Source organism: Salvelinus alpinus, chromosome 19 (genome assembly GCF_045679555.1).
Source record: "Salvelinus alpinus chromosome 19, SLU_Salpinus.1, whole genome shotgun sequence".
In the NCBI taxonomy this organism is placed as follows: domain Eukaryota; kingdom Metazoa; phylum Chordata; class Actinopteri; order Salmoniformes; family Salmonidae; genus Salvelinus; species Salvelinus alpinus.
The window spans coordinates 5,363,272-5,381,620 of record NC_092104.1 but is presented as its reverse complement, the minus strand read 5'-3'; the positions used below and the strand labels follow the sequence as shown (position 1 = coordinate 5,381,620).

The 18,349-nt window shown below is 40.4% G+C and overlaps 2 protein-coding genes across 3 annotated transcripts in view; one reads left to right on the top strand and one right to left on the bottom strand.

Annotated features, from left to right (window-relative positions):
* The first annotated feature begins 1,072 nt into the window (after positions 1–1,072).
* LOC139544901 (interferon-induced GTP-binding protein Mx2-like) lies at positions 1,073–9,933 on the top strand. The gene is made up of 13 exons (XM_071352089.1): positions 1,073–1,098; positions 1,312–1,493; positions 1,741–1,875; positions 2,090–2,244; positions 2,906–3,044; positions 3,188–3,386; positions 5,004–5,082; positions 5,199–5,321; positions 6,722–6,854; positions 7,285–7,443; positions 7,711–7,787; positions 8,321–8,518; positions 9,353–9,933. The coding sequence occupies exons 1-13, from the start codon at positions 1,073–1,075 to the stop codon at positions 9,572–9,574; spliced, it is 1,827 nt and encodes a 608-aa protein (XP_071208190.1). The 3' UTR covers positions 9,575–9,933.
* A 173-nt stretch (positions 9,934–10,106) lies between these two features.
* LOC139544902 (ras-GEF domain-containing family member 1B-A-like) overlaps positions 10,107–18,349 on the bottom strand; it is a 100,446-nt gene continuing 92,203 nt past the window's right edge. The window contains exons 11-14 of one of the 2 annotated variants that reach the window (XM_071352091.1): positions 18,231–18,326; positions 17,135–17,258; positions 16,423–16,495; positions 10,107–12,333 (exon numbers count right to left, since the gene is read on the bottom strand). In XM_071352091.1, coding sequence (XP_071208192.1) covers positions 12,309–12,333; positions 16,423–16,495; positions 17,135–17,258; positions 18,231–18,326 — 318 coding nt within the window. In that variant the 3' untranslated portion in view covers positions 10,107–12,308. Of the gene's footprint in view, positions 12,334–16,422; positions 16,496–16,515; positions 16,918–17,134; positions 17,259–18,230; positions 18,327–18,349 lie in introns of those variants that run through there. The other variant, XM_071352090.1, reaches the window with a different exon arrangement.

The following is an 18,349-nucleotide window of genomic DNA, read 5'->3' as shown; positions in this document are numbered from 1 at the left end:
GTTTTAATATGCTTCATATCATTACCCTTTGAACTGTCTGGATTATAAAATGCAATTGAACAAGTCATTTTCATAGTATCCCCAAGAGAAACCACAAGATAACGTCTTGACTGAGGTCAGTTTAGTGTCTTAATATAAGTGATTCGATTTAAAACGAGGTAAGAGTATTTTTAAATCAAATCCAGGTCAGTTTTATTCATGGAAATGTTATGTTGTTTGGTTACATTTTATATTTCAGAACTGGGCATAAGTAGTTTCATAAGTAGTTTCTTTCAATCTATCTACCCAAGTGGGGGAAAAAAGTATATTTTAATATATTACAAGTATACTGAAGTATACTTAAAAATACTACAAATTCGTGTAATATACTTTAAATAGGATATGCACTTTTCTAGTATATCTTAAGTATACTATACATATACTATCATTACACTTCAACACACTTATTAAAGATGTATTTTTAATGCATTGTTTTTCCGTCTTGAAGTATACTGTATGTTCACTTGCATTACACTTAAAGGTGCACTATGCAGAAATCGCTGCGCCATTTTCTGGTTGCTAAAATTAGAATAGTTTGCACAATTTTAGTTTATGTGACAAAACAAGCAAGTATAGTGTAGAGAATCAGTGTACACTCTAAACCGCTGTGAAATATATTTTCCAAAACCAAAAATATTGTACTTTCAGCTGTTTGAAGCTGGTGTACAAAATCGAAAGTAAAAGATGCTAAAATGTAGATAATTTATGTATTTATAATATTTAAATGTTAATAACAAAACACTTATTAAGTTAGCATTAAATGCATTAAATCTATTTAAAATTGTTCCAGTTTAGATCATTTTAAATATACTCAAGTATATTTATCACAGACATACTTCTGTATACTTAAATACATTGATGAACTATGACATCTGATTGGGTATCTATCTATCTATCTAGCTATATATCTATCTATCTATCTAGCTATATATCTATCTATCTAGAGAAAACATTTAGGGAAATTGCAGTTGTTCCATTTAATCTAAATGGTATTCATTAGGCCCTATCTTTTGGATTTCAGACGGGAAAAGAAATGTCAGATGATGAAGATGGACCTAGGTGGGACAACATGATTTACATTTTTGGTTTTTAATGACAAAGGCATACTATTTTCTATCTGTTATTGCACTCTCGCAGCACAATAATAAAAAATTATCTGTACCACAACAGTTTCACATCGGCTGCATTTTCAATCAATTTAGCCATACATTAGTCTATCAACAAATTAACCATTTAACATGTCATTGTTCTGTACCCCTGACATTCCCCCAGCATGTTTCAAGACCAGTTGGCGAAGAAGGTCCGGCCCTTCATAGACTTAATAGACTACCTGAGATCCATTGGGATAGAGAAGGAGCTGCCCCTGCCATCCGTTGCTGTGGTGGGAGACCAGAGTTCAGGAAAGAGCTCTGTGCTTGAGGCCCTATCTGGAGTGGCGCTGCCCAGAGGAAATGGTAAGTATTATGTGAACACAAAGTTATTATCAAACTGTGAAGAATTTTTGAATGTAGGCTATAGCATAACCTGTTGATTGTTCTCTTAGAATTGTCATGATTTATCACTGAGAGACTATTTAACAAACCCTATCTGACATTTAACATTATTGGTAGTGTATGTCTTGTCAGGGCATTAAGTTAGACATGACAGAGTTATATTATCATATCATGATCTGTCATTAGTTCGGCCTCGTTTCCCATCCAGGTATTGTCACCAGGTGTCCACTGGAACTCAGACTCTGTTATGTCAGTGGAGTGGTATGGAAGGCTGTCATCTCATACAAAAACAAAACCTTTGAATTTGATGACCGAGAAGAAGTCGCGAGACACGTTGAGCAAGGTATGATGGGTAAAAACGAGGATGGATTTAGACCAGCAACTACCTCTGAGGAGCACACCCAGTCGCTCTCCGGGAGAACGGTTGACCAACCCCTGGTTTACACAGTGTACGATTGGGATATCATGGATTTTCCTTTGTCCTTTGTGTTTTTTAACAGTTTTTTCTGTGCATGAGACAGATATATTCCATCACCATTTTCACATTGATTTCACAGCCCAGAATGAGTTAGCTGGAAGGGGAGTGGGGATATGTGAAGATCTGATCACTCTCAAAATCAAGTCTTCCACGGTGTGTGATCTCACTCTGATTGACTTACCTGGGATCGCCAGGGTACCAGTACCAGGACAACCAGAGGACATTGAAGCCCAAGTGAGTCTCGAGTTGATCACTTTTTTGGAGTTTGTCCAGATAGACTTGTTTGGTTATCTCGTACTGTAGTTCTTCATAACAGTCCACCATTTTGATTACGGAGGTTTAACTTCATACAGATGTGGAATAACCTTAAAATGAGTCATGTTTCTGTTGTTTCCTGGTAATGATTAGTAGAAGGTGAAGGAAAGGAAAGTATACTGTAGGAAAGGAAACCAGTGTTATTTCTGATTATGTACCACGTAATGATAATGTGCCGTGTAATGATAATGTGCCGCGTAATGGCAATGTACCGCGTAATGGTAATGCACCACGTAATGGTAATGTCCCACGTAATGTACCTCGTAATGGTAATGTACCACATAATGATAATGTACCACATAATGTACCACGTAATGATAATCTACCATGTAATGGTAATGTACCATGTAATGTACTGCGTAATGGTAATGTACCACGTAATGATAATGTACCACGTAATGGTAATGTACCACGTAATGGTAATGTACAACGTAATGGTAATGTACCACGGAATGGTAATGTATCACGTAATGGTAATGTACCACGTAATGGTAATGTACCACGTAATGGTAATGTACCACGTAATGGTAATGTACCACGTGGCTCCCTGGACAGTTATGCTCTTCTACTTTTTCCGCAGATCAAAAGTCTAATCATGAAATACATTTCGAAAAAGAAAACCATTAACTTAGTGGTGATACCATGTTATAATGACATAGCAACAACAGAAGCCCTGAAAATGGTGCAAAAAGTGGATCCTGAAGGAACAAGAACTCTGGGTAAAGAAATTATAAAGATGAGCCTTTTAAACATTTTTTTTAATTTTTTTTTTTACAGTTGATGAAAATGGTTATAGTCACAATTAAGCACTTAGATATCTATGTATTGTAACGCTTTTAATTTCTCTCATTTGGTCTTCCAGCCATTCTGACAAAGCCAGACCTGATAGACAAGGGGACGGAGAAGGATGTGTTGGAAATTGTCCGCAATAAAACCCTTCCACTCAATATGGGTTACGTCATTGTGAAATGTCGTGGTCAGAAGCAGATTGATGATAAAATGTCCATAGCTCAGGCACTTGAAGAGGAGTTGGACTTCTTTCAAGATCACGAGCACTTCAGGTAAAATTTCTAATCAAATCAACAACAACAACAACAACAAAAAACAAATGGCACATGCGACGAATATACAACTGGTGTAGACTTTACTCTGAAATGCTTGCTTACGAGCCCTTCCCAAAGATGCAGAGTTTAAAAATAATAATAATAATAATACAAAATAAAATAGTAAGACGAGGAATATGATAAAATACACAAGAATGGAGTTATATACAGGAAGTACCAGATCAATGTGGAGTTATATACAGGAAGTACCAGATCAATTTGGAGCTATATACAGGAAGTACCAGTACCAGATCAATGTGGAGCTATATACAGGAAGTACCAGTACCAGATCATTGTGGAGCTATATACAGAAAGTACCAGTACCAGATCAATGTGGAGCTATATACAGGAAGTACCAGTACCAGATCAATGTGGAGCTATATACAGGAAGTACCAGTACCAGATCAATGTGGAGCTATATACAGGAAGTACCAGTACCAGATCAATGTGGAGCTATATACAGGGAGTACCAGTAGCAGATCAATGTGGAGCTATATACAGGAAGTACCAGTACCAGATCAATGTGGAGCTATATACAGAAAGTACCAGTACCAGATCAATGTGGAGCTATATACAGGGAGTACCAGTACCAGATCAATGTGGAGCTATATACAGGGAGTACCAGTACCAGATCAATGTGGAGCTATATACAGGAAGTACCAGTACCAGATCAATGTGGAGCTATATACAGGGAGTACCAGTGCCAGATCACTGTTCAGATGTACAAGGCATTTGATCGTACCTATGGTAGCCTGTAGCGTTTTGTAAAGTACGTTTGAATTGTTGTTTTTCAAATGCATTATGCTATGATTAACCATTAAAACCTTTTTAATAGCAAGCAATGACTTTCAACTTATTGTCTTGCTGGAAGATCCACTTGCGGCAAGTCTCAATGGTACTTCACCCACGTTAAGTTCAACGGCGTCATGAACTGTAACAAGTACCAGGACATTTTGGCCAGACACCTTTTTGCCTCTGCCAGGAGGCTGAATCGTGTCCGCAAGTGGACCTTCCAGCAAGACAATAACCCCAAGCAAACATCAAAATCCACAAAGAAATGGTTAATTGACCCCAAAATCAAAATTTTGCAATGTCCACCTCAGTCTCCTGACTTGAACCCCATTGAAAACCTGTGGTTTGAATTGAAGAGGGCAGTCTATAAGCGCAGATGAAGGATATCAAGGATCTGGAATGGTGTGATAAAGGCCCCTCCCAATCTGTTCTCCATTCTCAAAAAAACATTTTATAAAAAGGCTCAGTGCCATTATCCTGGCAAGGTGAGGTATTGAAAACAGGTGTGCCAGTAATTTTGAAAAACATGTTTTTACTTATTAAACAAAATATATTTTTCTGAGCAATTGGGTTAGTATAAAATAATATAATTTTCATTATTTTTAGAATACAATATAGCTCAGTATTTTTTATTATAGATTTTATACGGCCTATTTTGCTCATATTTATCAAGGGTGCCAATAAATTGTGGACCTAACTGTACATGTTTACATATTACTGTGATTACATCTTTGTAACACTTTAAAATGTGTTAATTAAATTCCTCTCCTTTTCAATGTATAGATCCCTCCTACTTGAGGAAAGGGCAACCACCAAGCACCTAGCCACAAAGCTCACCTATACGCTGGTCAACCACATCAAAGTTAGTCCAACCACGTGCTATTATCATTCGATCATCTGTCCTTTACCTTATGCCTCATGTACACCCAGGTCTGGTGCCTGACAGCCTGTTTAAGTTGTGTATTTGTTTTTGGTCAGAAATCCCTACCAGAGATGTCAAATCAGATTAAAAAGCAGCTGTGGAACGTGAGGAAGGCATTGGTAGACTGTGAGGGTGGGCCTCCCTCCGACCCTGCAGAGAGGAAGGAGTTCCTCATTGAGGTAAGTAACCATTCACCTTTCTCTGTCTTTCACCTGTCATGATTGATCAGCTTTGGAAGATTCTTCTCTGTACAATAGTCTTCACCTATACTATGACATCTTAAATATACATATTTTTCTTCGTCTGTCCCAAATGTTAAGTCTATGTTGACTAATATAAAGCACTTCTGCTATATTTCCTACTGTTCAATGGTCAGTCCAATTTAAACCAATCCAATGGTGCCCATTGATTCGTCAAGAGTATACAGTAAGTTATGAAAGCCTTATGTAGGGGTCCACTAAAAATGACTTGTTACATTCAATAAAATAAACACCTTATATTACAATATTATATTCTATGGAAAGTTATGCGTCTTACTTGTTATGTTAATTTTGCGTTACTTTCCTAAAAAAATAAAACTCTCACAAGGACGCTTAGCAAAGGAAACACGTTGGTTTACACATCAATAGCTGATGCGTTAGGATGCTAATCGGAAACTCTGAGATACGAGTTACAAATAGCTACTAGAATGATCCTCCGAGTTCGGAATGGAAAACCACGGACCAGAATGATTATACTGAGTTTGCGCGTTGTTTATGTTTCATCACGGACCTTTCACCTTTCCGACCAAAAGATGGTAAAACATATTGACAACCCCAATAACGTGGACAATGTATCTAGTTTGACCCAATGTCAACATAAGCAAGCTGATATTATTAGCAATGTTAGCCAGCTTAGTCACATCTAGCTAAAATCTAGTTAAAATCTCATTGGTTTCATTGTTTTTCCGACTTCAAAAGCACTCGAATGCATTCACCAACTACGAGTTCCCCAGAAAAGGATCCAAACACACCATTAGTAGGAATAGTCTTTTTTTCTCCATACAAATAACACAACGTTGTTAATATTATTGCTCAAATTTAAAACATTACATTGTACCATGTTTTGTGCTGCTACCATGTTGTTGTCGTGTTGTGTTGCTACCATGTTGTTGTCATGTTGTGTTGCTACCATGTTGTTGTCATGTTGTTTTGCTACCATGCTGTGTTGTCATGTGTTGCTGCCTTGCTATTTTGTTGTCTTAGGTCTCTCTTTATGTAGTGTTGTGTTGTCTCTCTTGTCGTGATGTGTGTTTTGTCCTATATTTATATATAAAAAAATATATATATAAATTATTTTTTTTAAATCCCAGCCCCCGTCCCCGCAGGAGGCCTTTTGGTAGGATGTTATTGTAAATAAGAATTTGTTCTTAACTGACTTGCCTAGTTAAATAAGGTTTAAATAAAAATTAAATAAACATTGCTACTAAAAGTAATACTATAACTAACTTTAGTTCTTTAAAATAGGATTAAATGTGAACTACAGAAGAGTCAGAAGGTGTTAATTGTGTTATGTGTTTGTGTTATTTTTCTCCCTTCAGATCATAACAGAGTTCAATGAGAGGATTACTCATCTGTCCACAGGGGATAATATTGACGAGGAAAATCTATTTGTCCTCATGCGAAGTGACTTTGCAGAATGGATGGAATGTCTTAAAAACCTCAAGGCAAATTGTAGGTACACTTTTGAATAGACAGACTATTGCTCAACATGTCCATATCCATAACTTGTACTGATACTACAGTACACAGATATGTACAGTAGTATTGTTAACTGTGTAAGACATACAACCAGTAAGATGCACAACAATAAATTGGTGAGTAAACATTGATCGTTGTTCGTGGTGAAGAAAGAAAATGTCCCTTGTATTTTCAAAGCATTTTTCTCCGATAGGTCAGTAAACGGCATCTACAGGCATTAACCCTCTACTACACCACTTTGTACAACAAAATTAATCAATCATAATATTATTTACATTTAAATAATTGTTATTGTTATTATACTAATAGTAACGTCATACAAAAAGTATTATAATCAATTATATTTTCCAAAATTATTAACATTTACAATTTCTCTAAATCTCTGTTTTTTTTCTTGATTTAGATCATAAAGTAGTGCAACAAGTGGAGGATGAATATGATCAGAAGCACAGGAGAAGTGAGCTGCCAGGTTTCACTAACTACATGGTATTTAAACGCGTTGTTCAAAAACTAGTGGCTGAACTTAGGAATCCAGCTACGACGACACTCCAGAAAATCAGAGGTAACTGACCAGAAGCCCTAGATTTCATGTGATGTCCCATAGTGCATTGCATTTTCTGGAAGTCCCTTCATTGCACCTGTGAAATGTATTGTTGTGATGCATCATGTATGGGGGCTCTATGGAACTTCTGACAAGACAAACATGCTTATTAAGCGCCCAGGAAAGGACGTTTTGGTGAATCAGCTACAACTAAAAGGTAAATAGAAAATAATGTTAAGTTACATTTTGTGTATCCCTTTAACAAATGCATTCCTTTGTGTTTTTCAGAATTGGTGCATACACAATTTGTTAATTTGTCCAAAGTCAGCTTCGAGAATTTTCCTTATCTTCAGCACGTCTCAATGGTAATGGCAATAATAATTTGTTAATAAGACCATTAAAAACATGTGTTTTATTTACACAAATTATGCCGTCTAATAGTACCCAGTTGTTTTAAATGTTTGTCTGTTTTACATTAAATACATGTACACTGTATTCTGTATTCTGATGTGAGGTCGATGTTCTAGCAGGCAGGAATACATGAGAAAAAGCAACAAAAAAAAAAAAAGACTTAATGTAGAATTACAGTTTACATGTGGGTTATTTTGTAGCCTGAATCTGTCTCTGAAACAATAACAGTATTACAATGCCTTCCTGCATCCAAAGTTAGTAGTTTTTGTCCTCGTGGTAATTTAGGGCTTGATTTTAACTCGTATCACCGAAGTTCAGCGCTATAGGTCAATTGAAGGCATTGTTCAGGCGTATTCACGGTAAACGCTGAATACGTCAGCTCAATCGGAAAATCGCATTTAAATGGCAATACGGGTTGAATAGAGCTGAACAGCCACAATACAGTCTGAATAGAGAGAGAGCACTTACTCTTTGTTTGAACTCCTAGAAAAACATTGAAAACATCCAGGAACGGCAGTCAAACATAGTGATGAAGAGGATCGAGGAGCAGTTTAAAATGGAAATGCAGGTCTACACACAGGATGAAATCTTCTTTGAAACGTTGAATCCAGAGGAGGAAACCCCAGACTGCTCCGGTTACGACACCAGGAGCAAATACCCTGAGCTGCTCAAGGCATACTATGAGGTAGAATGCACTACCAACTTGGCACAGACGTCAATTCAACGTCTATTCCACATTGGTTCTAACGTAATTTCCTTTGAAATGACGTTGATTCAACAAGTGTGTGTTTCAATTTGGAGATATAAAGTACACTAGCTAAATGCAGGAGGATATATGTCCGGAAGAAAAGCATGCAGCATCTAACAGTTATTGCGCTCAAGTAACTCAAATTAATCTGACTCTGGATAAATGGAAAAAACGGCTTAATTTCACAGTATCCCTTTAACCTTAGTGGTTAAAATACCCATAGTCACTAATTAACCCCTAACATCTACCCCACTAACTAACCTATAACCACTAACTAACTAACCGATTGCTAGCTCTGAAGTGAACACGCTAGTTCTGACAATCTCGGTTAACCAAGGAACTAAAAGTCTCACGTAATTGGTCAGCTGCTCAAGGAAGTTCTGAGTCCATACGTGTTAAGAGAAGCGATGCAGTGATCGAGGCGCTCCATCATCTGTCTCTTTACAAGTTACGGGACGTTTATGGGCCGGATGTACCCCTCCCCCTTCCTGAAATACAAAAACAAATGCTAACATCTGTGAAATCGTGATTTGTCTAAATAACCAGTGATGGAAAAAAAACAAGCACTGGAGCTATTGCTGCTCGTTGACCAATAGTATAAAGACATACCTAACATGCATGTTTACGTAGTCTGGACACGAGAGATTAGCCCTGACAAAACAGAATTGTCAGTTTTCACTCTAGGTCTCACTTAAACTTTCTTTTCCTCTCCTTACCGCCTCACCTCTCCCTACCGCCTCACCTCTCCTGCCTCGCCTCTCTCTCGCTCAGATCGTGGTGCAGAGAATGGCCGACCAGGTGCCCATGCTGATCAGTTACTTCATCCTGAAGGAGTCAGCCAAGATCCTTTGCAGTAAGATGTTGGGCCTGCTGAACAGCGACGACTTGGACGAGATGCTGAAGGAGGAATCAGAGATTGGCCGAAGAAGATCAGCCTTGCAGGCCCGTGTGGAGCGTCTTGGACTGGCCAATGACAAGATCAGTAGCCTATGAGAACAGAGTGGGTTTTTGACAATGCCAAAAATCTGAGATTTTGTCACCGAATATTAGTTTTAAGTATAATCTGATTCAATTTTTACACAAACATGTTTTGATGTCATTCCTACTTTACGAATGGTCTACAGACAACCAAAATACACTTTTTTATTTGAAGAGGCAGTAATGGCCAAATGCAACGTCTTTAAATAATAATGATGATGTTGATGACGAAGCTATATCTTGTATATTCCTATTCAACAGAAATGTGAGTAATATGATTCCCCGGTCTCAAAATGTTTCCAGATCAAATGCTCATGAACTGTGAAAAATAACCTCATTAAAAAAAAGTAGGGGCAGCTTCAGTATATTCTCTACCAGTAGTCCACTGTCAGTGATTTTATAGGGTTAATACAGCACCTAACCACCATACAGATAGAGATTTCTCTGTCAACTCAGGTTGATACAAGGTCAAGCCATGAAATATGTCAATTCACATGGAAATTGAATTTGTCTGATAGGTAATAATCATGAACAACAGATTCCTCCATTAACTTAAGCATTTTTTTATTATTAACTTTTGTCACTTTCTCTTCTAATAACTAACTCAGTAATAAAACAGGTGATCTATTCCAGCTTAACAGTCCAAATACAAAAAACCCCAGATAAACACAGGAAAAACAGAAGAAGTATTTACACAGTGAAACCACAATATCATGTAGAGGAGAAACTGCAAAAGTCAAAGCTATAGGTCAGTCAATGGCCGCGTTCCAGAACGACTACATTGCAGACGCCTGCCAGATCTCACAACACCTGGACAGCTATCAGCTTTGCCAACGCCTCCAATGTAATGGGCCTGGAACGTGACCAATGTTTCACTTCAAAGTGTATACTAGAATCCTAAAAATGAAGTGTTCTCATACAAACCTGAACCAAAAATAATCCGTTTAGGGAAAAATCTGATAACTATGAAATGTACCTGGTACAAAATGATATAACAACAAATACAATAAAATATTTGTAAATATCCATAATATAAAATAACGACGACTAGAGAGGATCATAAATAAAACAAATATGATGAAAATAATAATATGAAGAAAATACAACCTATTAGGAAGAAAGTTTGATCCAGCATTAACTGAGGGGGGGAAAAAATCAAAATCCTCAACTCACACACAATCTCCGCTATTACATAAATCAACTCATTCACCACAGCACTTAACTCAACCACTAGGGGGCGATACAACCTCATTTCTATATTACCATCCTCATGGGAGGGGGCATAGTGGTTAAGTACGCCACTATCACAGGATGGATAATCTTGAGTGCTTGAAGCGTTCAGCACGGGACAGTCCTCCAAAACTATATTTATTCCATCAAAGTGGCTGGTTAGTGGCAGAACACCATAACAGTGATTATCAGGAACATACTGGTTAGTGGCAGAACACCAAAACACTGATTATCAGGAACATACTGCTCGAGTTCCAAATAGCACAATATTCTCTATATCAGTGTTTCCCAAACTCGGTCCCGGGGACCTCATTGGGTACATGGTACACGTTTTCTTTTTTTGCCCTAGCTCTACACAGCTGATTCGAATAATCAAAAGCTTGATGATTAGTTCATTATTTGAATCAGTTGTGTAGTGCTAGGGCAAAAAAATAAAAGGTGTACCCAATGTGGTCCCCGGGACTGAGTTTGGGAAACCCTGCACCTATATAGTGCACTACTTTAACCAGGGCTCAGGTCAAAACTAGTGTACTAATATAGTGAAGACGTCGCCATTTGGGATGCACAAGGTATCTATCGTCACACCGTCTTAACATCCCCACCCCTCGGTTTCTGCCCATGGCTGAGTGTCCCATTTGATAAAGGATGAGACGAGAAGGAAGGTGTTGCTTCCTGTTGTAGAGTATCACACAAAGCTTTTATACAAACAAAAAATGGACATCCGTGTTTCCAATCCAACGCACTCAGTGCATTTGAAACATATTGAGCAGTAAAGTTCTCGAGGCCGACCACACCGACCGGAGCAAGAGAGTCAGGTATAACGGTACATGTGACACACACACAAATAAACATTAGCTTCATATTTTCTATACCAACCCTGCTGTAGGTTAGCTTTGACACCATTATACAGTATACTGATCCCCAGTAAACACAATGCTGGCTTTTGAAAGAGATATAGAGCGATAGATAGAAAGACAGAGAGAGAGAGAGAGAGAGACACAGAGAGAGAGACAGAGACACAGAGAGAGAGAGACACAGAGAGAGAAGCAGCCTGTTCGTTGTACACGTTAGGACTGAATCAGTTGGCCATCCAGCAGCCAACTCTTAACTCCTGTAGAAAGTCAAATACATCTTCAAAATATCCAGAGATTTTCATCAACAGTGTCACCCGGTGTTAAATACACGGTGTGTGTTTTGTTACGTTTTCGGCAGACGTGGCCAAAGGACAACAAACAAAAAAAGCATTTCCCTGGACTTTCCTCCTCACGATGGTCGTAACTTATTATTTATTTGTTTTAAATACAAAAAGTATAGAAATTCATTCAAAGAGATGAAAAAAGCTTTCCTGGAAACATACAACATGAAGAAGACCGAACTCTCCATGACCGGAGAACAGAAAAGTTCCTGTTCCGCTGAACAGAACAGGTCAGATTGTCGTTTGCCATCCAAACAGGGATTCTGTTATTTGGACTCGGCTTGTTTGTCAGACGGGGTTGACTTGGTTCTTCCTTCAGAAACTCTAGACTCTACTTAGCAGAGTAGATCTGTGGAACGAGAGAGAAGAGAACATCTATTAGCAAGACATGGAACAGACATCTGATTCACTGATAATGCCTGAGAAGCTGCTGTTTGGAGGATAGATATATTGGCGTGGGTGCCATTATATCCTCCCAATACCAGCTTCGAGGGCATTATCAATTTTTTACAACGGGGTTACCAACATATTCAAACAATGATTGACATACAGTACCAGTCAAAAGATTTGATACAGCTACTCATTCAAGGGGTTTTCTTTATTCTTACTATGTTCTACTTTGTAGAATAATAGTGAAGATATCAAAACTATCAAATCAAATCAAATTTTATTTGTCACATACACATGGTTAGCAGATGTTAATGCGAGTGTAGCGAAATGCTTGTGCTTCTAGTTCCGACAATGCAGTAATAACCAATGAGTAATCTAACCTAACAATTCCACAACTACTACCTTATACACACACAAGTGTAAAGGGATAAAGAATATGTACATAAAGATATATGAATGAGTGATGGTACAGAACGGCATAGGCAAGATGCAGTAGATGGTATAGTGTACAGTATATACATATGAGATGAGTAATGTAGGGTATGTAAACATAAAGTGGCATAGTTTAAAGTGGCTAGTGATACATGTGTTACATAAAGATGGCAATATGCAGTGGATGATATACAGTACAGTATATACATATACATATGAGATGAGCAATGTAGGGTATGTAAACATTATATTAACACATATGGAATCATGTAGTAACCAAAAAAGATACAAGTATTTGAGATTCTTCAAAGTAGCCACCCTTTGCCTTGATGACAGCTTTGCACACTCTTGGCATTCTCTCAACCAGCTTCATGAGGTAGTCACCTGGAATGCATTTCAATTAACAGGTGTGCCTTGTTAAAAGTTAATTTGTGGAATTTCTTTCCTTCTTAATGCGTTTGAGCCAATCAGTTGTGTTGTGACAAGGTAGAGGTGGTATACAGAAGATAGCCCTATTTGGTAAAAGACCAAGTCCATATTATGGCAAGAACACCTCAAATAAGCAAAGAGAAATGACAGTCCATCCTTACTTTAAGACATGAAGGTCAGTCAATACGGAACATTTGAAGAACTTTGAAATTTTCTTCAAGTGCAGTCGCAAAAACCATCAAGCGCTATGATGAAACTGTCTCTCATGAGGACCGCCACAGGAAAGGAAGACCCAGAGTTACCTCTGCTGCAGAGGATAAGTTCAATAGAGTTACCAGCCTCAGAAATTGCAGCCCAAATAAATGCTTCACAGAGTTCAAGAAACAGACATCTCAACATCAACTGTTCAGAGGAGACTGTATGAATCAGGCCTTTATGGTCGATTTGCTGCAAAGAAACCACTACTGAAGGACACCAATAAGAAGAAGAGACTTGCTTGGGCCAAGAAACACGAGCAATGGACATTAGAGCAGGTGAACGGATGATCTCCGCATGTGTGGTTCTCACTGTGAAGCATGGAGGAGGAGGTGTGATGCTGTGGGGGTCCTTTGCTGGTGACACTGTCTGTGATTTATTTAGAATTCAAGGCACACTTAACCAGCATGGCTACCACAGCATTCTGCAGCGATATGCCATCCCATCTGGTTTGTGCTTAGTGGGACTATCATTTGTTTTTCAACAGGACAATGGCCAAATACACCTCCAGGCTGTGTAAGGGCTATTTGACGAAGAAGGAGAGTGATGGAGTGCTGCATCAGATGACCTGGCCTCCACAATCACCCGACCTCAACTCAATTGAGATGGTTTGGGATGAGTTGGACTGCAGAGTGAAGGAAAAGCAGCCAACAAGTGCTCAGCATATGTGGGAACTCCTTCAAGACTGTTGGAAAAGCATTCCTCATGAAGCTGGTTGAGAGAATGCCAAGAGTGCGCAAAGTTGTCATCAAGGCAAAGGGTGGCTACTTTGAAGAATCTCAAACATAAAATATATTTTGATTTGTTGAACACTTTTTTGGTTACTACATGATTCCATATGTGTTATTTCATAGTTTTCTACAATGTAGAAAATAGTAAAAATTAAAGAAAACCCCTTGAATGAGTAGCTGTGTCCAAACTTTTGACTGGTCCTGTATATTAATTAAAAAAGTTATTTGGATGAATTTATTCATCCTGTTTCATCCTTCCACGAGATATAGTCCCGACACAAATCTAGGGTTGCTACCCAAGCCGGGCTGGACGTTCGCTCAATTGGTTCGGTTGCCAGAGGAGCAACCCAGTCGTTCATTATAAATGTACCGTTGCCCTTGCTCACTAGCTAGCCAACTTTGGCTAACACAGTCACGTCAAACAGTGCAGCCAGAATAACAGCAATGTAGCTGCATTTCAGTTTGTTTAACTTGTTTTCTAGTTATTTGGGGGGGGGGGATACATCCATAACAATGAGCTAATGATGTGCGATTTCACCTGTCATAGAACATTTGCTCTCTCGCCAGATCACTGTTCAGCAGAGATAGCCAACTACACAGCCAACACAATCACTTCAAACTGAAAGCTGGAATGACAGCAAACTAGCTGCAATTAATGTTTTTCTCTTGACATTTCTTTGTATATATCCATAACAATTCATATATTGACTGGCAGAGAAAAGCTGCTAGTCTGTCTCGTCTCAACCCCAACATGTTCATTACTATGGGACAGCTGGAGATCGAATTTGAATATTGAAACAATGTTGCCAATGTCGGAGAGACGGACAGCAAGGTTTATACAAATCTCTGATGTTGAAAACCAATTGCTCGTCTAAAAGAAATGCGAGATAATGTCTAGATGCTTTTTATAGTGGAGGTCAAGTTTATAAATTGCCTGGCTGGGCTGATGAGACAGTGGATTGCGCAGTCAGATGGAACAGAGTAAATAGGCATTTTAACATCATAGATTTAGCTGGTGGTAACTTGTGGAATAGACACCAGCTGGAATGCGGTATTAACCAATCAGCATCCAGGATTAGACCCAGTCTGGAGTCTGTGGGGAGAGAGAGAAACTACACCAGACTGGAGTCTCAGTGGGGAGAGAGAAACTACACCAGTCTGGAGTCTGTAGAGAGAGCGATAAACTACACCAGACTGAAGTCTCAGTGGGGAGAGAGAGAAACTACACCAGTCTGGAGTCTCAGTGGGGAGAGAGAGAAACTACACCAGTCTGGAGTCTCAGTGGGGAGAGAGAAACTACACCAGTCTGGAGTCTGTAGAGAGAGCGAGAAACTACACCAGACTGAAGTCTCAGTGGGGAGAGAGAGAAACTACACCAGTCTGGAGTCTCAGTGGGGAGAGAGAGAAACTACACCAGTCTGGAGTCTCAGTGGGGAGAGAGAGAGAAACTACACCAGTCTGGAGTCTCAGTGTGGAGAGAGAGAGAAACTACACCAGTCTGGAGTCTCAGTGGGGAGAGAGAGAGAAACTACACCAGTCTGGAGTCTCAGTGGGGAGAGAGAGAAACTACACCAGTCTGGAGTCTCAGTGGGGAGAGAGAGAAACTACACCAGTCTGGAGTCTCAGTGGGGAGAGAGAGAGAAACTACACCAGTCTGGAGTCTCAGTGGGGAGAGAGAGAAACTACACCAGTCTGGAGTCTCAGTGGGGAGAGAGAGAGAAACTACACCAGTCTGGAGTCTCAGTGAGGAGAGAGAGAAAACTACACCAGACTGAAGTCTCAGTGGGGAGAGAGAGAGAAACTACACCAGTCTGGAGTCTCAGTGGGGAGAGAGAGAAACTACACCAGTCTGGAGTCTCAGTGGGGAGAGAGAGAAACTACACCAGTCTGGAGTCTCAGTGAGGAGAGAGAGAAACTACACCAGTCTGGAGTCTCAGTGGGGAGAGAGAGAAACTACACCAGTCTGGAGTCTCAGTGGGGAGAGAGAGAAACTACACCAGTCTGGAGTCTCAGTGAGGAGAGAGAGAAACTACACCAGTCTGGAGTCTCAGTGGGGAGAGAGAGAGAAACTACACCAGACTGGAGTCTCAGTGTGGAGAGAGAGAAACTACACCAGTCTGGAGTAATGGGACAGATTCTGTCGCATTGGGGCTGACCCTCGGGTACACACGTACAAACATCATCCCGGGGAGGGTACATACCTCAAAGACTTCCATCTGTCCTTCTCCATATTATTCTCAGGGCCTTCACTGTCATAGGAGGCCAGACACAGAGCTGAGAAGAGAGAGAACCATCAGCATCACTGTCATAGGAGGCCAGACACAGAGCTGAACAGAGAGAGAACTGTCATAGGAGGCCAGACACAGAGCTGAACAGAGAGAGAACTGTCATAGGAGGCCAGACACAGAGCTGAGAGGAGAGAGAACTGTCATAGGAGGCCAGACACAGAGCTGAACAGAGAGAGAACTGTCATAGGAGGCCAGACACAGAGCTGAGAGGAGAGAGAACTGTCATAGGAGGCCAGACACAGAGCTGAGAGGAGAGAGAACTGTCATAGGAGGCCAGACACAGAGCTGAGAGGAGAGAGAACTGTCATAGGAGGCCAGACACAGAGCTGAGAGGAGAGAGAACTGTCATAGGAGGCCAGACACAGAGCTGAGAGGAGAGAGAACTGTCATAGGAGGCCAGACACAGAGCTGAGAGGAGAGAGAACTGTCATATCCACATTATCATACAGCATACTTCTTGAGGAGAACACTGAACGTTAAAGTATAGCGGACATATCTAGAGTACTCTTTCCTGAGTCGATTTAGTTTAAAATTATATAATCACTTCGGTACATTGACCTTATACAACATGTGAGCAGCATTGTGGCGTTAAGGGGGGGACGTTTTTGGAGGGGTGTAAACATACTGTCCTCGCTGAAAACCGGTGCGGTGAGCAGATACTGGAGAATCTTACGGTCCTTCTCAAACGGACACTCCACCTTCTTCCAAACCATGAACTCGCTAACTTGCTTCGCCATCTCCCAGAATTTCTGAAAAACAACAATAAAACATGAATGCAATGTTAACACAACATAGCTGAATGCACTGGCTGGTCACTATAGAAATGATGTAACACAACTGATGGAAACATTCACTTATATCATGACTGGCTGCCCTGACGACTTGGCTGCCCTGACGACTTGGCTGCCCTGACGACTTGGCTGCCCTGACGACTTGGCTGCCCTGACGACTTGGCTGCCCTGACGACTTGGCTGCCCTGACGACTTGGCTGCCCTGACGACTTGGCTGCCCTGACGACTTGGCTGCCCTGACGACTTGGCTGCCCTGACGACTTGGCTGCCCTGACGACTTGGCTGCCCTGACGACTGGCTGCCCTGACGACTTGGCTGCCCTGACGACTGGCTGCCCTGACGACTGGCTGCCCTGACGACTTGGCTGCCCTGACGACTTGGCTGCCCTGACGACTTGGCTGCCCTGACGACTGGCTGCCCTGACGACTTGGCTGCGCTGACGACTTGGCTGCGCTGACGACTTGGCTGCCCTGACGACTTGGCTGCCCTGACGACTGTCTGCCCTGACGACTGATCTCTAGACTATGAATAGGGTCTCCAATGATAAAAGTCTTAATTCCACTGTAGTGCAGAAGTCTTACATCCTCCTTCTCTGTCAGTTATTGGGGAAGATGTAAAAAAATAAATAAAGGCCTTTTCCGTTACTATGTTCTGTAAATATGTTGTGTGCAAACGGTCTCCTTTAGCTATGGGACATTGCTGGACCTGGGTTATGTAAAAACCTTACTTCATCTTATTACAGAGGTGGACAAACCACCTCAGTAGTGAGCCAAACCCTCCCCCGAACAAATATTGTTCATAAAAACATAAGGTCATTCTGGAAGTTTCTGGTGGGCCAAACCAATTGGGCCAAGTTTGGTCTACAGGCCCCATATTGGGGACCCTGGGGGGGATTTCCTTACAAACAACAAACTGTTTCCCCAAACGCACCTCAAAGTTTACATGTCCATTCTGCATCCTATTGGAGCATCCCTCGTTCAGGAAATAGATGTCTTTGATCAGCAGGCTGAAGAACGGGATGACGATCTGAGAGAGAGAAAGAGGAGAGA

What these genes read in the sequence shown, in the direction of transcription:
- LOC139544901 (XM_071352089.1), top strand. Translation starts at nt 1,073, where the DNA reads ATGTCAGATGATGAAGATGGACCTAG. An exon ending in GATGATGAAGATGGACCTAG is followed by an intron (nt 1,099 to 1,311) that starts GTGGGACAACAT and finishes ACATTCCCCCAG; the next exon opens with CATGTTTCAAGACCAGTTGG. An exon ending in TGAAGGAACAAGAACTCTGG is followed by an intron (nt 3,045 to 3,187) that starts GTAAAGAAATTA and finishes TTGGTCTTCCAG; the next exon opens with CCATTCTGACAAAGCCAGAC.